This window comes from Phoxinus phoxinus, assembly GCF_949152265.1.
Source record: "Phoxinus phoxinus genome assembly, chromosome: 2".
NCBI lineage: Eukaryota > Metazoa > Chordata > Actinopteri > Cypriniformes > Leuciscidae > Phoxinus > Phoxinus phoxinus.
Genome location: NC_136877.1, coordinates 39,552,820 through 39,580,640, shown reverse-complemented (window position 1 = coordinate 39,580,640; position 27,821 = coordinate 39,552,820). Strand labels below are relative to the sequence as shown.

At 36.2% G+C, this 27,821-nt stretch overlaps 2 protein-coding genes across 8 annotated transcripts; both read right to left on the bottom strand.

Moving 5' to 3' along the window:
* Window positions 1-1,097: 1,097 nt before the first annotated feature.
* LOC307011134 (PC-esterase domain-containing protein 1A-like) lies at window positions 1,098-6,819 on the bottom strand. 4 transcript variants are annotated; one of them, XM_079636498.1, is made up of 11 exons: window positions 6,717-6,776; window positions 6,495-6,568; window positions 6,299-6,378; window positions 5,546-5,778; window positions 5,296-5,446; window positions 4,973-5,207; window positions 4,679-4,765; window positions 2,382-2,447; window positions 1,951-2,076; window positions 1,749-1,868; window positions 1,098-1,265 (listed from the first exon to the last, which is right to left on the bottom strand). In XM_079636498.1, exons 2-10 carry the CDS (start codon window positions 6,550-6,552, stop codon window positions 1,759-1,761), a joined length of 1,146 nt encoding a protein of 381 aa, XP_079492624.1. In that variant the 5' UTR covers window positions 6,553-6,568; window positions 6,717-6,776; the 3' UTR covers window positions 1,098-1,265; window positions 1,749-1,758. The 4 variants fall into 4 exon arrangements, with proteins under 4 accessions (XP_079492624.1, XP_079492622.1, XP_079492623.1 ...); XM_079636496.1 differs by lacking the exon at window positions 1,098-1,265 and having other exon boundaries at window positions 6,708-6,819; XM_079636497.1 differs by lacking the exon at window positions 1,098-1,265 and having other exon boundaries at window positions 6,717-6,819.
* A 12,671-nt stretch (window positions 6,820-19,490) lies between these two features.
* On the bottom strand, window positions 19,491-27,362 carry adad2 (adenosine deaminase domain containing 2). Of its 4 annotated transcripts, none has more exons than XM_079591799.1 (9): window positions 27,211-27,362; window positions 26,519-26,933; window positions 26,291-26,419; window positions 25,315-25,465; window positions 24,337-24,504; window positions 22,913-23,127; window positions 21,279-21,513; window positions 20,603-20,735; window positions 19,491-20,476 (listed from the first exon to the last, which is right to left on the bottom strand). In XM_079591799.1, exons 2-9 carry the CDS (start codon window positions 26,925-26,927, stop codon window positions 20,366-20,368), a joined length of 1,551 nt encoding a protein of 516 aa, XP_079447925.1. In that variant the 5' UTR covers window positions 26,928-26,933; window positions 27,211-27,362; the 3' UTR covers window positions 19,491-20,365. The 4 variants fall into 4 exon arrangements, with proteins under 4 accessions (XP_079447925.1, XP_079447926.1, XP_079447927.1 ...); XM_079591800.1 differs by having other exon boundaries at window positions 26,519-26,930; window positions 27,211-27,301; XM_079591801.1 differs by having other exon boundaries at window positions 26,519-26,970; window positions 27,211-27,299.
* Between the last annotated feature and the right edge of the window lie 459 nt (window positions 27,363-27,821).

Genomic DNA, 27,821 nt, shown 5'->3' with positions numbered 1-27,821 from the left:
TTAAAAGTTTAAAAAACTTTAAAAGTTAAGAGTTTATTAAAGTTAAATTTAGATTTAATTCCAAATATTTTAGAATAGTGGCACCATGATAAAAAAAAAAGTACAGAGAAATTATACAAATGTTAAAATGGGTACAATATTTACTCAGTAAAGTCAACAGACCTAACCAAAAATGTATACGAGTACAACTAAATATTTCCTTTAAAAAAGTTTCTATGAAATAAAGAACTTTTGAATGAACTTTTTATTCCTTTTATTGTTTACTTCTTGTCTGGTGATTCCAATTTCATCAACAATTTAGGCTATACATTTCTAAACTTAATTTGTGAAATCTTTGCACATAATTATCATACAAAAAGGCAGAAACAACTCATTGTAATAATTACAGTATATATTCATAATATAAAGCACTTATGTTACAGGCTATGTGGTATTTCTCATTTGTAAATCACTCTGGATTGAAGTATCTGCTAAATAAATAATGTTGGCTATACAGTATGTAAGCCTGAACATCCATACAATCAATTTACAAATTCAATTACAAAATCACACATACAGTCATACTTAGAATCTACAATTGACGTACAATCAAACAACAGCCATATATTGTCACCAGTCAGATATAATACCAGTCTGTGGTTCATGTAAAGTGCTTTTATACTGAGGTTTATTCACAATATTTTTGCAAGGTCTGTAAAAGACCTCTAACCCTCAAGGCCAAACAGCGTCACGTATTTCTTCAGTCGATCTGTCACAAGTTCATCATTGCGAGGCAGCTTCTTCATGAACTCATGAATGGCTTTCACTGATTCTTTAAAACCCCATGTCTCAACAACCAAACTCGCTTCTTTAAGTCTCGTCCAACGAATGGTCTCTCTATTCAGTGTTGTTCATTAAATGCTTTAGCTTCTTGAACTCTTTACATTTAAGATCCTCCATGATTTCACCAAGATCAGATATCCAGTTTTTTTCTTAGAAAAACAAATGGACAAATAATTACCAGGTGTTAAAATATTTTAAAATGAGAAATTCAAAGACAATTTTGTTTAGAATCATTTCAATAGGTTTTTACAGTGTACAAAACAAAAATGTCTTACCTGTTTTTCTTAAGAATTATCAAACGCCTCAATGCAATTGAAGTAATTTTATCCCTTTCCTTATTTTTAAAGATGAATTTTAATTTGCAGTTAAGTCACATCTGCATCTTAGAAGGCCTCAAATGTAGGATGGTGATTACCATCATGCAAGAGTTTGAATAATTTCCCCTAAAGGGTAAAAAAAAAAAAAAAAAAAAAAACTGACCTCACATAAAGGCTGTACAGCATTTCCTAATGTTAGTAAAATGAATAAAGCACTTTTCATTTCCTGTGCCATGGACATGTGCCCCATTAGCTTCACAGTGTGATAAAACAACTAAAATACATAAAAATAAAAGGTCTTTGTGGTGAAGGAACCTGCTGGTTAAAATATAGATTATAGGTATGGATAAGCAAATGTCTGGGACAAACAATCCCTGAATTTATAAACATTGTTTGGACTCTTTGGTTATTTTTGAGATCAGAATATACTGTACTCTGTAATCAAGTGCTCTTGTTGCTGATTTTTTATCTGTTGACCAAACAAGAATATGTGAAGTTTATTAAAAATCTACAAAGGCAAAAGTACAACAAATTACCGTAAGAGGTTTTTTTAAGGAAAAGATTTAGCTAGAGTGTTGTGTATTATGACCATACACAACGAGAGATCACCTCGATGGATTTAATATCTGTAAGGATGTAGCCTCTCTCGTGTATATGGATTTCGATGGTTCTGCTTCGTGACTAAGTTGTTCACTGGCCAGTACGGGGCAGCAGCTGAATTGTTAGCACCTAAAAAACATAATCAGCCTTTTAGCACAATATTACATTAATATTAGATCCTGATGATTTGAGAAAATAATAAAATCTGTACCTCTGTAAAAGGTTTCCCTTTCAAAGTTCTGGTGGTAACCTGCAGTCATGTGGGGTGGCAGATCACCATGGCAGTACTGTGATCTGAAGCCATTGACCATCCTTTGACCCTGCGTCCAGACTGGACCTGGAAGATGAGAATAAAAACGTCACTTTAATACAGTAGTCAACATTTGAAGTGGATCAAAACCTTTCATCAAAGTTATACATGAATTTTGAACAAAACCGTTCTTGTCTTAGGACAAATTTGATGAACTTTGTTTGATCCACTTCAAATGTTGACTACTATATAAACAAAATAACCAAACATGACTAAAAACTACAATATCCCTCATGCTTTCTTAAAGTTGTACGATTATTAGTTCAAAATGAATCATTATGAGAATTATTACATTGGTTGAGTGAATTTTCTCAAGAGTGATTGATTGTTACCATAGTTGTAGCGGATGGCGGGCATCACAGGTGGATAAAAGCACCTCTGGTTCCTGCTGTACCGAACTGTTAAAAAAAGGCATGTTTTGAATTTGAAAGTTAATTGGATGGGGGGGGGGGGGGGGGGGGGGGTACTTTTTTAAATTTTTATTTTTATTAATAAAAATAAAAATCTTGCCGTCTAATGCTGGGTACACACCAAAAGATAATCGGGCTGATTTTGGGACGATTTCCCCCCTTCCGACAATCCTAGCTATGTCCCGATTATCTTGATGGTTCTACAGATTATCTTATCAGATTTTCCCTTGATGTGAAGTGTGTTAAGAGTGTCCGAACCTGCTTAGAAGAACGTCGGAGCCGCCCTGATCGCGAATCGTAAATATTCAACGCGAATCGTAAATATTCACGATCAGAAATCCTGATGTGTGGGGGGGAACCCCGAGGACAAACGTGCGCACGCTCTGGAGATTATCACGTGAAACGAAACAATATCCAATAAGAAAGCGAGATGATGGAAGAGACGGTCATTCTCTCTCTCACTCACACTCACGGAGCAAAACGGTTAAATCTAGGATTTTTTGTCATCATGTTTATGGTCTATCACATTTTGAAAATCTTATAAGATAAAAAAAATATTTTGGTTTGTACCCAGCATAAAACTGCATTTATTAGATAAAAAAAAAAAATTTTTTAAAGCAATATTATGAAATATAATTAGTATTTGAAATAATCGTTTTCCATTTAAATATATTTTAAAATGTAATTTATTCCTGTAATGGCAAATCTGAATTTTCAACATCATTACTCCAGTTTTCAGTGTCACATGATCCTTCAGAAATACATCTTATAATGCTGATTTGGTGCTAAAGAAACATTTCTTATTATAATCGATGTTAAAGGGCACCTATTATGACATTTAAAATGTTCCTAATGTTGTTTTGGGAGTCCCCAACAACAGTTTTACGTGCATGCAATGTCAAAAAACACTTTTGTTTTCGTATAATATGCATTTATTTTTACCTGATTTGCTCACCGACTCCCAAATGATTCGTTCAACGACTAATTTTTCCAAACCCCTCCTTTGCGCGACGCTAATCTGCGATTGGTCAGATGACCCAGCAGTGTTTACAGAGATAATACTTTAACATGGAGTACAATGATGCATTTATCAATTAAATCGTGTTATAATAATGATTATAGTCCACTGCTTTGTAGTTTGTAGTAAAAAACTAAAAATAAGATAAATAATTTAATGTTATGTTAGCGAGCATAGCCCAGAGTTCATATTGTAAAAGCACAATCAGTCTTTGTTTGCGTTAGCCCGATGCATAAACATAACGTTTTTACAAAAAAAAAAAAATGCAGTTATGTTACTACGAGGTATTTATCTATTTTATAAGACAACGACAACACTTCACATATCTCAATACAATTGTCATTGAAGACCTAGAAGCTAAACGGTGCTTACACAACAAACAAAATAATTATTAAGCATGCTATAAAACATAAAAGCAACGATTATTAATAACACTTACAGGTTGTGATACGGAGGAGGAAGCTGATGCAAATACACCTGGAACTGAACCTTCCTTCAATATCAGCCGGCTCGCGAATCCAAGTTTGATTGCATTTAAGTTGGTAAAGCAATCGTCTTCAAAATGGCGCGAACAAAGCACAAGGCTCGGACTATACTTCTGTGGTATAGTTGTAAATATTAATTGTAGCCACTTAGTCTTCAAATGCTCCTTGGGCAGATGAAAAAAGTTGGCTTTTGAGCCGCACTTCAGAACACAGCGTCTCGTCGCCATGACGTTTTCAAGTTTTCCCTGGCCTTGAAGCGCAATAAGTGGGCGTATCGTATTCAAATAACTTGACAAGTTGACGTCATCTAGTCAGAGAAAAAGCTTCGGTCTTCTAACGATTCATAAAAATGACTCCGAGTCGACTCTTACTTTTGAAAGACAATAACTTTATATACGGTGCACTTTCATATTTCAAACTTTGCGGGATGTTTTTGTTCACTTAGATTATGTTACACACTACATGAAAGGTAAATTTCAAAATTCCATAATAGGTGCCCTTTAAAAACAGTTGTGCTGAATCACATTTTTCTGGAAACCAAGATCAATTGAATGATTCTTTGATTAACAAAGTTCAAAAGAACAATTTATTTTGTAACAATGTAAATCTTTACTGTCAGTTTTGACCGATTTAATGCATGCTTGCTAAATAAAATAATTACTTTCTTAAAATTAAATAAAAATGTATTGAGCCCAAACTTTTGGTTGATAATGTACCTGGATAGCGAGCAGGAGCACTTGAAGTAGCCGTTTGCCAGCTATGGTTCTCAGGTAATGGTCGGCGATTTTCTGCATTAATCTGGTCTGCAAAAAAAGCAAAGCAAAAAAGAACAAACATAAATGGGTGACTAAATGTTCCATGCATCCTTAGGCAAGTCATTCATTAAAAATATGATTATTTGAACTGTTTGGTTGGTAATCAATATATCCTACTTTTAAAATTATAGAAACTTATTTTGCAGCTTTAAACCTCAGATAATAAATTGCACCAACTCAATCTGCACTTCTTACCCAGTTTTGGCAGTTCCACACCCCAGGCCTGTGAAACATGCTCCAGGAGCAGGCATGTGATCTTTCTGTGGGCGACTGCATTCCAGTGTACACCGTCTTTCATCCGGTGTTGCAGGCTGAAGCGAAACTGGAAGTGCAAGTCCAGCACATCAAAGCCGAACTTGTTGGCAAGAGTGGCTCCAAAGTAATTGGCTTCAATCACATCAAATCTTAATGAAGGACCCATATGTTCAATCTGAGTTTGTGGGCAAGATGAAAAAGGATTATTGACTCACCACTGTTCATGAGGGTTAATCCCCTACCATTATGTTTTTGTAACCCACCTCTGGGACCAGGAAACCTCCCAAAATCTTCTTTCCTAGTGGCATAGTCATGTTCCACACAACCAGGCTCTCTTCTGGCAAAATGGTCTTTAGCTTCATGAAGAACTTGTTGAGGTTTTCTTTGTACTCCAAGGCCCAGTGATGGCTGTACCTGTCCATTGTAGAAAAACAAAAATCATGTTAATTGTAACAATTATGAAATGCTAAATATATTATGTCTGTAACAAGCTGTAATGACAAGCACTACTACCTGGATATGTCCCATACACAAGAGTTCATGATAACCAGGTCTGGTTTTATGCCCTGTTCAAAGTCAGCTAGGATGCTCTCCACATATCTTGAGAAAACTTGAGTCACAAAATAGAAGCGGATCAAGTGGTGATCTGTGCGGTACTGTCTCACTTCTCTATACGCAGTGCCATTATTCATCTGGCCCAACCGGCCACCTTCCACCAGGCAATCCTGTTCGAATGAAAATTCACCCTAGGATATATGGATAAGATAAGATGCATCATCAGATATTGCTTAACCAGGAAACTCTATATGAGATAAAAATATATATATATATATATTCCCATCATTCACATACACAGCAGCTTTCTTTTGCTCCCATTTATTGATTACATGAAGAAGAAAAAGAGAAAAAAAGACCAAAACTGTATATTTGTTATTAAGTCTTTTGCAAAAAATATCCTATGGACATGCTACCTGGTTTTTAGCTGGTCATCAGATGGTCAACAAGCTACTATGTCCCAAAAACAAACTAGACAGCCTAAAAATTATGTAACGTTAACCACCTGGAACTGTAGCTGGTCTAAAATGGCCTACCAGTTTACACCAGCTAAATAAAAAAGCTGCCATATTGGCTACCAAATGTAGTATCTTAATCTGGATTTTCCAACAAAATAATTAGCTAAATTTAAAAGATTAAATGTTTGAACATGTACATTTTAGGATTAGTAAAAGCCAGGAGACAATTTATGAAACATGCATTCATACTGACCTTAGTTTTTAACTGGGACAGACTTAAATATGCGTCTCTCTGTAGGATTATGACTAAATCCTTGTAGACAGAGCGCTGAACTGGAGAGAAAATCAAGTCATTCTTATTAAAAAAAAAAAAAATAATCAAGTGTAATTTAGAGTGGGAAATCACGAAGACCATTACTGTCACAATATTAATCTCCGTCAGTACTCACTTGAGTCTCCTAACACCACAACAAACTTGTTGTGAAGCAGTTGAGCCACAGGCCTCATCGTGCCGTTAACTTACCTGCCTCACATTGAAATCATAGTTATTAATTGAAACGCAAAACATACACGCAAACTTTGTAATAACAAATGACAATTCGATACACATTGGGTTTGAAACGTTAACACGGATTTTCTTGTATCAAACACCATAAATCAACAAACCATACCTGTTCAACAAAGAATTCCGTCAAAGATGAGCGAGTCAAAGGACTTCCTTTGGTCGGTCTAATTAAAGTGATATCGTCTTTATTTAAAGAGGAAAACTTCAGCCCCATTATAGCAAACATAAGTAAACTTTATAGAAAATACACCAACTCAGTAAACTAATATTGTACTTAATAGTACTTGCTTTTTGTTACTTTTACGGAGAAAAAAAAGTTAAGAGTTTATTAAAGTTAAATTTAGATTTAATTCCAAATATTTTAGAACAGTGGCACCATGATAAAAAAAAAAAGTACAGAGAAATTATACAAATGTTAAAATGGGTACAATATTTACTCAGTAAAGTCAACAGACCTAACCAAAAATGTATACGAGTACAACTAAATATTTCCTTTAAAAAAGTTTCTATGAAATAAAGAACTTTTGAATGAACTTTTTATTCCTTTTATTGTTTACTTCTTGTTTCTTGGCAGAAACAATTCATTGTAATAATTACAGTATATATTCATAATATAAAGCACTTATGTTACAGGCTATGTGGTATTTCTCATTTGTAAATCACTCTGGATTGAAGTATCTGCTAAATAAATAATGTTGGCTATACAGTATGTAAGCCTGAACATCCATACAATCAATTTACAAATTCAATTACAAAACCACACATACAGTCATACTTAGAATCTACAATTGACGTACAATCAAACAACAGCCATATATTGTCACCAGTCAGATATAATACCAGTCTGTGGTTCATGTAAAGTGCTTTTATACTGAGGTTTATTCACAATATTGTTGCAAGGTCTGTAAAAGACCTCTAACCCTCAAGGCCAAACAGCGTCACATATTTCTTCAGTCGATCTGTCACAAGTTCATCATTGCGAGGCAGCTTCTTCATGAACTCATGAATGGCTTTCACTGATTCTTTAAAACCCCATGTCTCAACAACCAAACTCGCTTCTTTAAACCTCGCTTCTTTGAGTCTCGCCCAATGAATGGTCTCTCTATTCACAGTGTTGTTCATTAAATGCTTTAGCTTCTTGAACTCTTTACATTTAAGATCCTCCATGATTTCACCAAGATCAGATATCCAGTTTTTTTCTTAGAAAAACAAATGGACAAATAATTACCAGGTGTTAAAATATTTTAAAATGAGAAATTCAAAGACTCTCTTCTGGCAAAATGGTCTTTAGCTTCATGAAGAACTTGTTGAGGTTTTCTTTATACTCCGAGGCCCATTTACGGCTGTACCTGTCCAGTGTAGTAAAACAAAAATCATGTTAATCAAAAAATAATTATGACATGCGATGCTAAATAGCTTATGTTTGTAACGGTAAGATGACAAGCACTCCTAACTCGATATATCCCACAAGCAAGAGTTGACGATAACCAGGTCTGGTTTTATGCCCAGGTCAAAATCAGCTAGGATGCTGTCCATGTACCGTGAGAAAGCTTGAGTCACAAAATAGAAGCGGATCAAGTGGTGATTTGTGCGGTACTGTCTCACTTCTCTATACGCAGTGCCATTATTCATCTGGCCCAAGCGGCCACCTTCCACCAGGCAATCCTGTTCGAATGAAAATTCACCGACATATGCAGTGGTGTAGTGCAGGTATACGCAGGTATACGGAGTAGGCCTACACCCACTTCTTTTTCAGTCGGCATTGAGTAGGCTATACCCACTTCTAAATCCCCTCTGATGCGCATCATTTAGTAGCTAATCCAATCTCATGTGAATAAAAAACACCCAGTCAGGGTCATTGAGTACGAGGTCCGGTATATACACCTTTTTTTTTGTGTATATAATGAAAGTTGTGAAATAATTCCCTAATATTATCTCTAATTTGCATGGTGCTGCAATGATTCGCCCATCGCGGCGATAACTGACCTTCTCATCTGAGCTGCTTTAGCACTCAAACACCCGCTCGTCAATGTCACGATGTTTGAGACCAATTAAAGCAAGCAGGGGGGGATGCCCCCGAACCCCCCTATAGCAGTAACATTTATGGGACCTCTGTATTTATAAAACCCATGCGTACGGCCCTGATATGCAAGAATACTAATTCTATATGTTCTATTCTATTAATTCTATTCTATATTCTATACTAGTCTTAAATATTCAATACTAATATGCAAGACTAGTATTGCATGTCACTGTTTATAACACAGAGCGTTCATCCTTTGCTGGGATGCTTAAAAAAATATTAGGCGCATAAATTAAGAGTATACCCACTTCTCCAGGCACCACTACATCACTGCATATATGGATAAGATAAGATGCATCGTTAATAAAACGTGTTATAGCCTGTGTCACGGTTTGGGTTTTGTTTCGTTTCTGGTTCTTGTCTGTCATGTGATCCCCTGTTCTAGTCATGTGATCCCGCCATGTGTTCTCTTGTCTATTGTGTCATGTTGTCATTGGTTCATTGTTTAATTGTTCACAGGTGTCCATTGTAGTCGTTAGTCTTGTGTATTGTGTAACTGCTGTCTGATAGCCTCAAGATTAGTTTATGTTCTTATTTCTAGTTTCATGCCATGCTTTTGTTTTATGTTTGATCTAGGGATGGGGAAAGCTTTGAGTGTTTAGAATAGGGCCACCTGGTGCTTAAAATAAAGCAGCCAGAAGCCTTTGTAAGAAGCTCTATCAGATGAAGCAACCACAACACACTCCATAATTTCAATGTTATGTGTAAAAATAAAAGCCTTACACGTTTGTGTTTGATTTGTCCATTAAATAAATAATTTTACCCATTAAAGTGTGACAATAAAATATAAAATGAGCTTATATGATTCAATAAGATCTAAGCTCACTCTCTCTCTACCCACACACACAGATAGTGAATAAGGACATTGTGTGATAGGATCAGCTGTTATTAAATGTGCCTATGACACCTGGCAGTGATAGTGCTTATGTAACTGTAGATGACAGAAAGCTGATGAATTTTTTAATTATTCTGTAATGCCAATATAGATGGGGGTAGACATGTTTCTGCATTCTCCAGTATTCAAGTGGATCTTCAGCTCTTTGTATGTTTGTCTCTGTAAGGTATTTATCCACTTCTACAATCACATCAGAAGTGGCATTTTAGATTTTGTTTGTGCTGGTCTACAGCACTGTCCCACAGAAGCCAAAGGTTTCCACCTTAATAGTGTGAGACATTTTTTTTTATTGGGAGTGACTGTACATGTACATTGACTGAATATAAGACACATCAACGGTCAACAATTATTTTTAAAAAAAAATCTATATATATATATATATATATATATTTCTTTTTTTTTAGAAATGCACATACATTGGAAGCTATAAGCTCAAAATATTCCAGGGGAAGTCTTCCTTTTTTTGGCTGTTGCCATTGCTCTAAATACAAACCCTTCACCAAACACCAACACCCTATCCCCTAAACCCACCCTAACTCCAAATACCAACACCAAATGACCTAAAAAAAACACACCAAAGTTGTGGTGAGTGCTGGTATTTCTCTCTGGTCCTGAAGAGCCCCTGGTATCGATCGAAGTCGCCAGGTAGTCTTTTGCTGTCAGGTCAGAATTGGGATTAAATCCTCACTAGATTGTTTAGCCTATACCAGTAAATCTAGGTGTGTCCCTACACTTGTGAAACAATAACAATCATTGACAACCATTGATCAAATTCATGCTTACCCTCCAGCAGAATCTTTCCTGGATCCTTCGTTGTCCTTGGTCTTGCAAGATATAGCCTACTATAATGCTCTTTCTATTACTTTATAGAACTGTCTTTGTAAGCTGAAGTAAAACTGAACAGTATTTGTCTTTATAAAATAAAAGTTTATTTGAACAGAAGACAAAAATATACTGGTTACACAATGATTAATATTTGTAGCAAAATATCAAAAGGTACAGGTTATAATACTTCAGCTTATCCAATCTCAACAAGGCAGTCCTGTAAAGTTACCCAGGCTATTTACCTTGTAAGCAGTTCAAGCAATAGAAGTAAAAAATAACTTGTCCTCATCCGAGCTATTCAAGTTAAAGGGATAGTTCGGCCAAAAATTATATTAAACCCATGATTTACTCACCCTCAAGCCGTTCGAGATGCATATGTCAATCATTTTTCAGTCGAACACATTTTTAGTTATTTTAGAAAATGTCTTAGATCTTTCAGTGGTTAAAATGTCAACTTATGGGGACCAACTCCTTCAAGTCCCAAAAATGTGCATGCATCCTTCACAAAAGTAATCCATCCGGCTAAACGAAGGCCTTCTGAGGGTAATCCGTGCAGTTTTGTCGTAAAAATATACATATTTAAAACTTTATAAATGAAAATAACTGGCTTCCCGGTGGTGGCTATAACTGGCTTAACTCCTGAAGCGCTGATATAGGGGAGGTTCTCATTGCTCCTGAACATATCCTGAGGGCCTGAATAACATCAAGCTTCTTTAATTCAGACGTTGTAGCAGACCCATACGCCATGCACCCGAAGTCAACAATTGACCCCTAATTAATCCAACATATAATCTTTTCATTAACCTTCATCCTGCATTAGGCCATTTTTGGTCATTTTCAGTTTAATTTCTTTGACCATTTTGGCTGTTTTAATGCAAATGGTATGTAATTTGGCAAAATTGTGACTTTTTGGATAAATTTACAAATTTTGATCCCATGTTGCATAATATGTATAACACACACTGTGTAGATCAAATAGGAACACCTAGCACCATAATGACCAAAAATGGCCCATTGAAACCCATTAAAACGTTGTTTAAAGCCAGGGCCGTCATTAATACATGAATCATGACTTATGTTGAAACATCCTTTCATTTTGAAGCAAAAGCATTATATTTGCATTATATAGTGTATTCCACCAGATGACGTCACTACATAGGTATTCCCTATGGGGGGAAATGCACGTTATTTTCCCGGTTTCCACTAGGGGCACTATTGAAGGTGTTATGAAGCATTTTAATGGCTCAATGATCTAAAATGATGTTTCTGAGTTGGTGTGGATGTCTGAGAGCAATGTGTGTCTGCGTTGACAAAAGTGTGTGTGTGTAGGGCCTAAATGTAATACATGGTGTTTAGGCGAGTGAAAAAAATCATAATATCCTGAAGGTCATATTTTACCCTTTCTGTCTATACTCTCTCTCTCTCCCTCTGTGTGTGTGTGTGTGTCGGTGGTGTAGGATGTGTGTGTAGGCGTGTGTGTCTGCAATAGAATTTAGAAAAATAAAAATTCATGTTCATTGTGATCTTGTAGTTTTGCTTTCTTTCTAGAGCAAATTTTGATGTGTAGGGAGACAGGCACAGGTTATAGTCACCTAGTAGAAATCAGCAATGTTTCCAATACTGCAGATGTTTGTATTATGCCAATTATATGAAAAATGGTACCAACTGGTAACCTTGGTTTCCCCATGCTGCCTTGCGCGCAGCTCGATTTTATTCACGCTGCTAGGCAGCCTGGATTAGCCTGACTACGTCAGACTTCGTACGTCCGCTCAATTTCATTTCGCTTCTGTACTTAGTCTGAGACATCGACATGTCTCTCAGTTTTCCTCCGGCCTGAAAACAGCCGGCCAATCAACGAACAGAGGGCGGGCTGAGAGCCGTGACGTAGACGCTAAGCGCCAAGTTTGAGATTGGGGAAATCGAAAACGACCGTATGTTCACTCCGGTATATGTTCACTCCGGTATTTCTCTCGATGGTTTCGTTTTCGCATTATTTATAATGTGTTTACAGTGGCAGTTCGATGCTGCTGAGCTGGCGCATAACACACGTCATAACCAAACGTTATGTGATTGGCTTACGGGTAACCAATGATTTTATACTTCAGACGAGCGCCCCCCGCGATAAAGAAAACACTTTTCAATGATGCCATGCCAGACTCTGTCTATGAAGCAAAGCGAAGTAGCAGAGTTTGGTTTTACCAGGCTAAGCCTGGATACCATGGACTAGATTTTCGCCTCAGCGAGGGGACCAATCACAGAACGGGGAGGGAGCAGCAAGACGATGACGACGTCTATGCGACACACCGAAGCAGTTTGTTTATATCAACATGTGCACTGCAGATTTACCTTCTACCCACATGTTTGTCTTGGACAAACGGCAATAGTCGCTGAACACCATCGTGTACACATCGTCTTCTTCCTCGTCGAATTTCTGTCGCTCTACATACGTCATCTGGTATAATTGAAACGATAGGCTATGATGAGCTACGTACAGGCGCATTTGATAGACATTCGTAGCGCCCAATAAACGGCTCTGGGCATTCGTACACCACGCCTCAAATACGAGAAAATGAACATGTGGTTCCACGTTAGCCAGGCTAACCAACTGGTGGAAAAGAGTAAAAAGTAAATATTTTACCCCAAGGCTTGGTCATGACAGGATATTTGAATAGAAATTATGATTTTATGATATTATGACAGTGGGTTCAAATGTTTTTATTTTAATGGGTTTAAATAGGATCAACTTTGTCCTTAACGCGCTGTGTGTGATTTTGGAAAAAATCTGACATAGCACAAAAAATAAAAATGCACCAAAAATTATTTTGCTGTTAATCTTTGACATATGCAAGACTGATAATCCAAAGCTAAAGTTTTCTCTTTGCATTTAGTGTACGGAAATTTTTTTTTTTTGTGTGTTTTTTCCTCTTATACAAATTGATGGTATCGTCACCAAAACTGGAATTTAAAGGGTTAAAATCCTGAAATTAAATAAATATTTGGCAGTTATGAGAAGGACTGATGCTGGTTAAAATATTTAACTCAGTAAAAGTGGAAAATAATAATAATATATAATATTTTAGGCAGTGTTTAATATGTGACCATTTTTGGTCCTTAACGCGCTAAGTGTGATTTTTTTTTTAAATCTGACATAACACAAAGATTAGGGGCAACATTATTTCTGGTGCATTTACAGATTTTGACATATGGAAGACTGATAATCCAAAGCTAAAGTTTTCTCTTTGCATTTAGTGTATGGAAAATAATTGCATTTTTGTGTTTTGTCCTCTTATACAAATTGATGGTATTGTCACCAAAACTGGAACTTAAAGGGTTAAAATCCTGAAATTAAATAAATATTTGGTAGTTATGATGAGGACTGATGCTGGTTAAAAGATCTAACTTAGTAAAAGTGGAAAATAATAATAATATATAATATTTTAGGCAGTGTTTAATATGTGACCATTTTTGGTCCTTAATGCGCTAAGTGTGATTTTTTATTATTATCTGACATAACACAAAAAAATAAAAATGCGTAAAAATCAATGTTGCTGCTAATCATGGACATATACCAGGCTGTGATAATTCCCTCCCAAGAAATCCACCTAGCATGTAGTACACAATTGTTTTTAATTTTTTTTATGTTTTTTTTCCATCTATAAAAACAGTGGCATCATGTAAACAAATGGCATTTAAGGGGTTAAAATTCTGAAAATTAAATAAATATTTGGTAGTTATTTTCAGGACTGATGTTGGTTAAAATATTTAACTCAGTGAAAGTGGAACATTTTTTAAATATATGATTGTTTTATGGCAGTGTTTAGAGTGGACATTTTTGTCCCTTAATGCACTCAACTCGTAAAATATATAATGAGGCATAAAGGTTCTGCTCCCCACTCCTTATTGCACAAGCACCTAATTATGTTAATGATTTTTTAACATTTGTCAACTACCTTTTCAATATGATTATGCCAGGTAAGCTTAGAATCTAAATGCATACCTAAAAATCTAATACAATTTACTCTTTCTAAATCTCTACCATACAATTGAAATTTAAAACTTTCTTTATTTTTTTTAAACGAGAAAAATATACCGTGGTTTTCTCAACAGAGAACCTGAATCCCCATTTCCCAGCCCATTCTTCAACAGAGTCGATAGCTTTTTGCAAATTTTTAACAGTGAATTGAACATTTTGACCTCTTTTCCAGAGATCTCTGTCATCTGCAAACAATGATTTGTCTATACTATAATCACAAGTATCATATATAGAATTTATCATAATAGAGAACAGAATTGGTGAAATAACACTTCCTTGGGGTACAACATTTTCCACAAATACGCAATCAGAGAAGCTACTGTTTATCCTCACCTGAATTTGTCTATTGCTTAAAAAGTCCTTAATCCAGTAATACATTGTTAGGGGGTAACAGTTAAGAGACCCGAGACCAGATATGATGAAAGAAGGACCAGGAGTCGTGGAGTTCAATCAAAAAGATAAAAATTTACTGAAGAATAGTTTGCAGTTTCATTGGTAGAGCGAGCGTCAAAGTCTCACGTGGAGGGAGCAAGCCAACTCTACCTTACACAAAATCATACACCAATTATACCATTTTGCAAGGGCAAGCATAGCATCATCATACATCTGATTGGCTAAGAGAACATAAAACCCTAAACAATTTCACACATGTGAGCAGATAAAAGGTGCCTATCGCCATTAGTTAGGATAGCTGTCGCCAATCCTTAGATTTAGGTCAGTTTTGACCTCGCAGGTTAGAAGAGAGCGCCGATGCGGCTGAGCGTTGTGTCCCAAATGCCTACGTAGAAAGTCAAACGCACACACACAGAACACCACCAAATAACATCACCAAGGCCGAAGAGTGCTTGAGCTCCGTATTATCAGTTAGCCAAAACATAGCTCCTCAGGAAGAAAGGCAGAGAAATGGGATTGCTCTCTAGAGAAAATATACATGAAAGAATACATTTAATACAACATGTAAAGCACTGTATAGCTTGATCCTCTTGTCTCAGAGAAGAACCACCACGTCACCCTTGACCCCTGAGGCTTCGTGGTGTCCGTGCAAAACGTGTCCTGCGTGAAAGGTCTTAGGCCAGGACTGGAATGCAACATGTATTCAGGAGAAAAATATAATTTCACAAGCACAACAGAATATAGAAATGATTATGTGATAATGCATATATTTGATTATTGATTTGTATAAAAGTAATGTAAGCATTCAAAAGGATATAGAATGATATATATATATATATATATATATATATATATATAACTGACTGAAGAGACAAGGGATTTTGACCAACCCTTCAACATTGTCTCGTCTATTCCAAGCCTTCGTGTAGAAATTTAGCAGGAATTCTAGGCTGATTTGGCTGTTGCTACTGGAATGGTGGGTCCATTAAAACTCATTCAGTCATCAGTTACTTTTCCCAGTTTATTTGACTTGACATGTAGGAGTAGACATTTCTCAAATGGCAGTGATGGTAATTCCTGGTTTCTAAAACCCATAAACAAAACCATTAATAAAATACAAACACAATTGCAAATTTTAAATCATATATCTGAAATCAGCTTTAGCAATCAAATGAATATAATGTCAAAGAGAAACTAAACATAACTAGAATTCAACATAATCCTATAAACTAAACAAACAATCAAAAGGGAACTTACATGGTCAACAACAACAATTCCACACAAACCATGTCTGAATGACAGCTTCTTGGTTCAAACAAGTGGAGACTGAAGCATAATTAGTAAGGGACCACAAGTGAAGACCAATCAGATCACAGCAGGATTTTCTACACTTCAGATTTTAATTAACACACCATCCTTCCAAAGCATATCATAAGCTTTTTCCATATAAAAAAACATAGCAGCAACTACTTCTTTACACACTTGGGCCTTCCTTATATCACTCTCCAATTTAATAACTGGGTCCATAATTGACCTTCCTTTCCTGAAGCCGCTTTAGAACGACGTTCCGAGACTCAACATAAAAAGTCATTCTCTCCACAATCATTCTCTCCATTACCTTACCTAGGTGGGATGACAAAGCAATTGGCCTATAGTTAGAAGCCACAGTAGGATCTTTCCCCGGGATTTCTAATTGGGATAATAACATTTTCCAGCTCTTTGGAATTTTTCCTTCAACACAGTATTAAGAGCCTCATTACTAAGATGTGTCAACATTGCATAACTTATTCTATCTTTTCCCATAGCTGTTACCTTCGCCTTGCTTATAGCCTTTTTTAATTCACTGAAAAACTTGCGTTCATGCTATCATCTCGATCCTCTACATTTTCTAAAATATATTGATACTGTCTTTTTGTTGCCGTAATGTCTTTCATCATCAGTTAAGTTGAGACTACTATGAACATTAGCTATATCTTTGACCATTAACGCTGCTTTATCTTCATCCTTCACTGCCATAGTCTCACCATTCTTAAGGACTGGATAGCTCCAAGATTGTCGCACCCCACTCATTTTTTTATCAACTCTCCATACATAATTTACGGAGGTTTGCCTTCCTATAGTGTTACAATACTTTATCCAGTAATCCTTTTTTACTTTCCTCACCTTAGCCTGCTCTCGTTTATATTCCAAATAGTTTTGAAAGCTTAAACTATTTTTAAAATCTTTAAACGCTTTATTTCTACTGCTTATTGCTTGTGTGCATTCATCTGTCCACCAGGGTACCAATTTCCGCTTCTTACTTCCCGGCCTCGACTCAGCAAAAAAGCTTTTGCAGCTTCCACCATAGCTATACTAACATTTTCAGTAAATTCATCCACATCATCTATCACCTCAACTTGACCCATATTCCTATCACTTATAAATGTAAACATTATCCAATCAGCTTTATTAAAATTCCATCTTTCAGAGAAACACTGGGTCACATTGCAGCTCCTGCTACCCATCCTACACATAATCGGATAGTGGTCACTTCCAATCGTTGACTCACTATAAACATCCCATATTATTTGACCTGCAAGAGACTGAGAAACTAAAGTCAGATCTAATACGGACTGCACCCTCACCCCAATACGAGTAGGCGACCCATCATTTAAACGAACCAACCCTCTCCTATCCATAAGTTATTCTAAAACCAAGCCATTGTGATCCGTTTTATACCCTCCCCACATGGAACTATGTGCGTTAAAATCTCCTAACCATATTATTTTGCCACCTTCTTGCCCTTCAACCAACTCTAGTACATCAATATCAAGTCTTTTACAAGTCTTACAACATTTAAGCTACCATTATCACACATACCCATTTAAAACAAAATTCAGATGACGTTTCAACCATGTCTCAACAATGCAAATAATCTCAGGTTTAGTCTCTAATTCAGAGATAAACCTCTTGAGCTCTTGCCCATTTGCCACCAAGCTTCTAGTTTTCCACTGTAGAAAATAAATGTTTTTTTTGTTTTCCCTTTCCTTCCTCCTTCCCTTTTCTCTTTCTTTCTCCCCTTTTTCCCCCTTTCCCTTTCCTTCAGGCCTATAGGCTATTCAGCTCTCATCCGTCAGCTCTCATCAGTCCAGAGGGCTGTGAAAATTACTATTGGGTCAACAAGGAAAATATACAGCAGTACATAAGTAAACGAATGACTAAAGCTTTTAGATGTATTGCTTGCTTTATATGTCCAGGTCTTATACCTGTGAAAAACAGCATTAGCATTAGAATTAGAATGATGCAAACACTGGGTAAGTCATAAATGACTTAAAGTGGCCATTGTTAGGATAAATATGTTTGCACCTCATTTCTTGTACACCCCGTTTAATCACACGCTTGTAAGGCATGTGCTAGTTATTATCCATAAGGAGCAACATTGCATATTGTATAATCATGCAAAGCATGACAGTCTCCTTTCTTTTCTATATGGACTTGTTATTCTATTTGTTGGGTTTCAGCCTACACCCTAGACTTGCTATATAAACTATGGTATGAACACAATAAAGCTGACTTTGAGTGAACTGCACTTCTGTGTGTGTCATTCTTGGTCCCCAGATCAGGTGTTCTAGTCTGCTCTGCATTGATTGTTAACTTTGTTCTGATATACAATTTGATCTAACACTTAACACACCAGCTCTAAATTCAGTATGAACACATATGGTCAGCCTAATGGTGCACAGCTTATTAAGCAATCATGCTTTATTTATTTATATAACATGTATGTGTGCATTAAAAGTACCATTTCGGCAACAACAACTATGCTGAGCCAAATGAAGATAAAGCTGTGTATTTGGCACAGAAATACTTCGTCATACGACCAACTCATTCTTTTTAAACTTTGGCCATGTTTACCATGAGAATCCAACTCTTTAACAGTGTAAATAAGTCAGAATACATGAAATAGCATTAGACATCCCCCTTATATTGGCATAGGCATTGGCACAGCCATTACATATTTAAAACTAATCTTGACAAACTATATATAGTTTGAAAGCTTACAATCTCTAGTTTACATATTTGGTGACTGATTTTCAAAATAAATTACAGAGGAGCCATAATCTATCAATTTGCAACAATAATATTTTCATACTCCTAAGGCGTGTTCAGACCTTTATTTTGAAATAGTGATGAACATGAAAAATCATGAAAGAATGGTAGAAAACTCTTTGTTTTCATGCCAAGAGTTCAAAAGATAGCATCCATTAAATTATTTTAGAAAAAATGGTCTGAAAATGCAGCGAGCTATAATGCACATACGTGTTCTTTTTGTTTCATAGAGGTTGAATTCATTTCAAAATCTGCCAAACCATCCTATACTTCTGAATAGGATGTCTACTTCATAAACTGTATGAAAATTGTAAAAATAATGGCTCAGATCACTCAAAAAACATATGGAAATGGAGGCGCCCTTATATGGGCCCTTATATAATGTCAACTAGTGGAAAAGTTTGCTACTGCGCCAAAACAAAATCTCACTGAAAGTTTTTGAGATATCAACCTAAAATTTGAAACAACTTGTTCAGATTTTAGGCTTTGATTTTTTTGCATTTTTAGAGTCCACTAGGTTTTGAAAATATATATTTTATATAAAATATGAATAATTAATTTTAACATTGTACATTTTCATAAACTCAAACATCTATAACTTTTTTTCTGTTTAACAATTTATTTCACTTCTACAAAAATCTGCCAAATATCTTTAAAACAAGACCAATCTTACATCTACATTCTAAACATTCTTGAATTACAACCATTTAAGTTCGGAATGTGCATTTTCATGTCGACTTAAAAAATAATAATAGGGGGGTGCCGCTTAAAGGGTTAAGGGTCATTATGAATGGTCAGTGACAGTTATTAGTAGGTTGTTAATCTGTTGTGATTTTGTATTAATACATACAATTTATTAAGTAATTGTATGATCAATGCTATTAATTTTGTTTATGCCTTCTCTCCATTTTTAAAATAACTTTAATCTTAAAATTTGTCAGTGGTGTTACTGGTTCCTGACAGATTAAAACTCCATGATCAGTCATTTTCACAATATTTTTATTGTTTACTATATCACAAATTATGAATGGGGATAAAAAAGAATTATGGGAGGCCTGAGCCTTACAAATGTTCTTTTAAACTACTATACTATTTCTGTGTGGGTATGTCAAACTTAAAGTCTCTTCCATCTTTCTTACCAAATAAACAAAACACCAAATCACAGAATCTAAATAACACTGAAAAAGTAAAACAAGCAAACAAATATTAAATAACTGCAAAGTTAAAATAGCTGGTAGTACTCTACTCTTTTTAGAACACAATTATTTTCAGTAGAAGTGCACTTATATGCCTTATAGCTGTCTGATATCTGACAATGAACTGAGAACTTGCATATGAACATGTTTTCAAGCATCAATGAACGACCAAATGCAAAGGGTGCAATTTGTTGAACATCTGGGAACCTAAATTACTTTCAAGGGTTGTTTAACCTGTCATTTAACGACTGAAGCAGTCTACCAAGTGTTTGGAGTTCCACGGTCCAGCATTGTTGGCCACGAACTGCACATTGACTTGAGTCTTGGTCTCCTGATACAGCTGGGCAGCCATCTAGATGGAATATAACAGATTAGTGCACAAAACGCCATATTTATACGCATGCAACCTCAGTTTTAACTAATAAACTCAAACTTGCATACATTTGGATATTGTCCATACAAAACTATATACACATACTTTAGCATTGCGGTATGTGGAGAATGACAAAAAGTCATTGTGGCCTGCCACTGCTGAGACTTTTCTGAAGCAGAAGTACAACGCTCTTTTACAAAGTCTGCTTGATGATCCAGGACCGCTTACAAATGGAGAACTAAGAGAAAGAATAAAAAAGGATTTTATCAACTCAAAGGTGGTCAATTCATTGAGTGGAGCAAAGGAATGGGACTTAATATTTAAACATTGAATAATATTGCACTGTTAAATAGAGATCTATATTTTAATAGTAAAGTATAAGTCAGCAAAGTAGATAAGAATGTATGCAAAACTAGAGTATGAACAGTACAAAAACAACAAAACAAAAAATATTGACTTGGCAGTGTTAACTGAATGAGACACGGATTATAATTATTTACAAAATAAACATCAACATCAACTTTTTTATTATTATGTTTAAATCAGAATCAAAGATACACTACAGTAGGTATATACATTTTACTAAAAAAAAAAAAATCTATGGACAAAAGGGTATTTTTACTTCTGGACGCCAAATTGTGTGCTCTATTGTGACAAACAGGTTGGTCACTGATCAGATTATCAAATGGTGCAAATATTTATAATAGTCACACCAAATATAGGCAATAAACTTCTGCATGAGATAAGAACATCATTAGCTAGTTCATTAAGTATGACTGACTTGTTGATTGCATAGCCAGTGGTGCTGTCCAGAATCTCAATACTGGAGTCTCCCAAACACCAGTTGACACTGAGGTCTTTGCTCTTGTTGGTGTCACCAACAGGCCCCACACTCTCTCCACTAAGGAAGAAGATGGTGGTTTGTTTGAAAGGTGGAGGCAGAGCATTATTCCAGCCTGTGCCCAGACGTTTGTTGATGATCTGAGAGACTTTCTCAGAGCAGTGTCTGGAATCACCTGGACAACAAGTAAAGAAAAGGTTAATAAGTACAGCCATTCTTCTGGCTGCTTGGATTTCATCCATGAATATGAAATATACAAGTTGTCTCTTGTATAAAATGTATGAGTAGTAACTTAAAGGATAATTCCGGTATTTAACACCTTGAGTCTATATTGTAGTTTGTTTTGGATGAACAAGAGTGGTGGACAATTTTTTTGACAATGGTTCCTCTCTCGAGTTTTTGACTATAAAAGAATTGGCCATGGACCCATTTAACATTGGAGTCAATGTGCATGTCCGAAAATGTCATTAAAACAGCCAATAATGTTCGTTTACAAAACTGTTAAACTCACCGAGTGGTTAGTGGTGTTCGTTGATGATTATAAACAATATATCGTCGCAATATATGATTCCAATCCGTTTATTTTGCTATAGTGGAACTATTTTTTCAGAACCGTGTAACTTCGCTCAATATTTGAATCTGAAGCGTTAGCACACTCCCGACCACTTGATGGCGATAACCGATGTTTATGTCTCGCGGGACACTCACGGTCACAGTCGAGTTCAACTTCATATTGCACTGGTCAGTGGTCACGTCTTTCAATATGGTTAGAATTTGTGCGGTCAAAAACTGCGGTAAAGAGCTCTGCTCACTAGCCTTATGAGAAACGGAAGCGAGCAAAAAGACTACATCGACCAAATGTAAACAGCCCCCTTTCCGTTTCCGTTAGCGCATTTATATTAACGAGCACTCAGTCCTTCAACAGAATTCAATGGGATTTTACAAAATGACGAATAAAACACGACAGAAACTGTATTTCGCAACACTTTTTGTTTCTGGAACATCAACTAACATCACTAATCACTCGGTGAGTTGCACAGTTTTGAAAACTAATGTTAAAGGTTGTTTTAATGACATTTTCGGACATGCACATTGACTCCAATGTTAAATGGGTCCATAGCCAATTCTTTTATAGTCAAAAACTCGAGAGAGGAACCATTGTCAAAAAAATGTTGTCCACCACTCGTTCATCCAAAACAAACTAAAATATAGACTCAAGGTGTTGAATACCGGAATTACCCTTTAAGGCTCTCTAATGCAATCAATCATGAATCAATATATTGCAATTCATTCTCATGATAATGTGTTGAATCTTCAGTTTTTTTTCACATTTTCAAATGAACATTTCCTAATTCCTACAGTTCAATTAATAAAGCATTAAAAAAAGTGCACGTGGAAATTGACATTACTCAGTGTGGTCAGAGCAGATTCAGTGAGATGTGGAACTAGACAAAAGCGAAGTGAACCACACTTCGTAAAAAAATATTTACAGACAGAAGCTGATACTGCAGATTCAGTTTCAATCCTGATCCAATTGCCATATTTGGAAACACCCGCAAATGCACACAGCTTACCAAGTACAATGCTGGTAATGTAGACTGGGTTAATAAAATGACTCAGTAGTGCCCCCTGCACTCCAGTGACAGTCCAACGGGTGAGTTTGGCACTGTCAGACATGCAACAGATGCGTGCACCCCACACGCTTGGAAGCAGGAAAGCAGCAGGGATGAGAGAGCCTTTAGCATGGCACTGCAGCTTCAGAGTGGTGTAAGCACTGCTTTGAGACTTTCTGTGAAAGGATACATGGAGATTTTCAACTTATTTTATGATTTTAAAGATATACATTAGACAGATTCTCTGAAATACAGTCGACCACCAGGGATGTCAAACTCAGCTTCTGTTGGGCCACAGCCCTGCAGAGTTTACTTCCATCCCTGCTCCAACACACTAGTTGTCACGCTAATAGTCCTGAAGACCTTGATTAGCTGGCTCAGGTGTGTTTGATTCAGGGCTGAACTCTGCAGGACTGTGGACCTCGAGGGCCAAAGTTGAGAACCCCTGCAATATTGCATACACCTTTTTCCTAACAAGCCTACTGCAATTAAGATTATGGGAGGCATTTCCAGTTTGTATAAGTTCCACACAAAAAGACAATGTTCCGCTACAAATAATCTGTCAGTTTGACGGAATGAGCTGTAAAATTTCCTTCAGTTTCTATTTTCAGACATCAGGAGAATAACAACACTTGCTATTTTAATGTGACATGGTATAACAAGAATGTCTATAGCAAGAGCTCTTTTCATTCAATGAATTATTTCTTCCTGATTTTTTTTATTTTATTCCTTTGTATTCCACTGTAACAGTATAAAAAAGACAACATACTGCGCACGTGTGGTCTGCTCTCCCGATTTAATTTATGATACAGTATATCCCATGAATAATCCACTGGAATGCACAATAATCTCGTTTTTGTTTTTTTGACACAGAAGCTTTAAAATGTAAACGGCTCCCCTCTTCACTTCTAACCCCTATTTGAACTGTTTACTGGAATGTTTCTAAAGCAGGAAAATCTGTCAAAATGACTAATCACTTTACTATCACTCAATGTACTAGTTAACTAACATTTTTGAAAAAGGCAACATACAATACAGACACATATTACTAGTGATATTTAACACATCCGTATTATTGCTGCGGACCTTTTGGTGTTATTCATGGTCTGTTGTAGTCATTTGTTAATGCTTTTACAATCAAACACACCTGATTCAACTCATCAGTATATTAGTGCAGGGTTGGGAACCACTGATCCAAGACCAGGGATGGGAAACTTCGGTCCTGGGGAGGGGTTTGAGATAAAAACTCACCTGCCCGTAGCTTTCTAGTAATCCTGAAGACGTCGATTAGCTTCACGATTAGGCTCTCAAGGAGCGAAGTTGCCCATCCCTGTCCTGGAGGATCTATAGAATGTATCATAGCATAGCACATAAATGATACTTACAAAACGATGCACTGAGCTGCTCCTTTGGGGGTTTTGTTAGTGTACAGGTGAAGGTACATGCGTGGCTTTAGCTGAAGCAGTCGTTCAGATGGAACACTTTCAAAGATTGAGCACTGCTTCAGCTCTGGATCAGCACTGTAGAACAGCAGCAGCTGCTTGTACAAGTACCTGTGACACCAGACAGGACAGACACATTTATCTCCTTATTTTAACTCTTTCCCTTACATTGACGAGTTAACTTGTCATTTATGAAAAAAAACGCTTCCCTGCCAATGATGAGTTATGGCTTTCTGTGTTATCACTGTTAAAACGGGGGCAAAGAAAAAGCAGAATCGAGCGATCTCATATGTAAGCAGATACATATAATACCGGTAATGCAATCATCAACAATAAACAGCATTTAAATTAAATGAACCCAGGAAGTGGTATATTACTGTGCAAGCATTAGGGGTGTTGATGGACTCGATCTACTCCATCTATGTTTTGATCATCGTTCTGAATATGATCCAGATATAGTCATTGGCAAAAACACGATTTTCTCAGCTTTTTGCTCAAAATGCTGCTTTTAAAAAAAAACATTTAACTTACCCACATTCAAGTGTTGATAAAGAATGCATGAACAGATTTTAATCTGTTAATTAATATATTGCTATATACCGGTATTTTATACATTGTTCAGATATTCATACAACAAAATATTCTGGGGGCCATGAAACTGACCTGAAAATGAACCAATGAAAATTAACTGAAAATTACCAAAAACGCTGGCAGGGAAAGCGTTAAGTTATACAGTATATTCAAATTAATATATTAAGCCATGCTGGCAAATACCCTAGAAACAGAGATTGGCCATGCCTAATATTGGACACGTCACATACACACACACATATATATATATATATATATATATATATAAAAGAGAGCGAGATGTCTTTTGTCTTTCTCCATTTCCATCTCAGCTGTTCAAAATGTTCAAACCTTTTGAGGGCTCTGCGGGCGATGACAATGGCGTGGCAATCATGGACGACAGATCCCGTGTAAGAAAGCCAACCACTGCAGCAGTTCTGACCTGATCCCAGCGCTACCACTTCATATTGCTCACAGTGCTGCGCATCCGTGTCACGTACCTCTGAAACATACATTAAAAAATGTTTTAATCATAATTAATAAACTGCCCAGGAAAGATTTTTATCATACAATTCACACACATTTAAAAAGCATAATGGTTTTATTCATGAACTATGCAAAATGCATTGTAAATTTTGTTTTGTGAAATTTGGTTGTGAATTCTGCTCATCAGTAGGTAATATTTTAAAGAAAATTAAACGTTTGAATTAAAAAAGTATGTGTGAAAAATACAAAATAATTGTTTTTAATAATTTTAGAAAAAATATAATATGATAAATGACAAGATTATAGAAATCATTAAATTCATAAATTATCGATGGCACTCATTCAATCCCACAATGCAGCGCAATAAAACTTTTTTCAGTGTGATTTAAACTGAATGGCTAGAGAATACCCATAATGCACTATCAGGGTCATGCTGAATGAATTCCTGCGTCTCGCCGTAGGTGAATCATCCATCCATTTTCCAAACCTCTGGTCCATGGGTACAGCTTAATATCATACAGGTATAAATTCCTTTTTAATTGATTATATAATTCTTTATATAAGGTTTATACATGCTATTTTCCATGAAAGAGTTCAAGATAAATATTTCCATTAATAGGATTATTAAACAGCAAGCACAAACTATACAAAAGCGGCACTTCCAGCTCGTGTCCGAATTCGTTCATTTGATTTCATTCACTCCTTCAAGTGGACTATATTAGTGGAGTATGGAATGTAGGGAATAGTGAATGAGGGTATAGAGGGTGATTTCAAACACATCTTTAGTCATGAACAAAAAGTGGCCTTGTTTCAAAAAACAGCGGTTGGCAGTGCATCTCACCTCTCTCCAGTACAAAAGCAGCAAAGCAGCTCTTAGTCCTGTTGTACTCAGGACATTCTCTGAGCAGCTTGCCAAAATGTTCAGTACACACAGCTGTTACGCGGCGTTTGTGCCAGTCCGTGAACTGTACTGAAAGAGCAAGAATTTGAGACAACGGTAGTAGTAAAGAAACATCTGATCTGACACAAAAAAATAATGAAAATTCTTTAAGAACTAAAGTCAGCATACCTCCAGTTCTCTGGCCCCTCTTGAGAGTGCCATCTGTGGTGTCTTCCAGGTCTTCTAGGGTTGTTTCATCTCCTATAATACTACTCAGGCTCCATGCAGAAGGGGACTCTGGGCCAGAGTCCAGGTCCTCCACTTGAGGCGAAGACTCCAATGATGGGACTTCTAGGGTAAGGTGGCCTAGAGCAGTGGGTTTCTCTATATCAACAAAGTGCCTCAACTCTGGGTCAGAGGGTTGACTCTCCTTTGCAGGTGATGGAGTATCTTTAAATTCACTGTTAGGGGCAAGAGGCTTGAGACTGGCCCTGTGGACCCCAAAGGTGGGCTCCCTCTCAGGAGCAAAGCGCATCATTAGAGTGGCAGCCATTCGAGGAAGCCGTTTCCCCTCTGTATTCACACCGTGGCTTGCCATTATCTGCTGTAAAACGTCATGCAGTTTTGATAGAGAACAATTTCTGGTCATAAACATGTTGATTTAAAAAAAAATTACATTATAGGCCTGAAATATGACATATTTATCTCAGATATAGCAAGTGCCTAATTTTAGCTAACTGATAATTGCATAGCCTAAGTTACTAATATCAAAATGCATTTATATAAAAAATACACGACGTAAGATGAGCTAGACTGTACGTTAGGTCATACACAATACACAACAAAGTAACACTTTATCTGCACTGTATATTTAAAGATACCTGACTTTCAAAAGAGCTTCTGTCGAATAAATTGATCAGCAACTTTCGTCCACCTGTAAGGCTCAGGCTGAGCTAATTATTGGGAGGAGCCTCCCTCGGCCTGCTTGAGTCACGTGATGGCGATAGCGCGTAAAAGCATGAATACAACGAATAAAAGGATAAGCAATTTCCACCGCTTTACAGTAAAAAAAGTTAAACATACAAAATGCAAATTGTATTTCACATGTGAAAATCTACATTTAAAAATATTTTTTAAAAGCAAAAATGTTCACTATGTTCTGCGCTTGGTCGACAATTTTGAGAAAAATATAGCTGTCTTTGAGTTAGACCTTTGAAACTAAAATAAGGATTGGATTGAGGTATTAACACAAGTTATATAATGATAATGGTTAAAATAGAATCATATGAAAGTCGTATTATATATGAAACCTTTATAAATTAGAGTCTCTGGAAAGTTTAAGAAACTACTTTATGTAAAGATTCTTTACATAAATATATCATATGTATTTATTGAGCCAGGATTAGACCTTAGTTCAATTAGGAAATAGTTTTTATAAACGCCTTAGAAAAAAAATGTTTTGTTGTTTTCAAGTTGTTCTCAGTTAAAACAG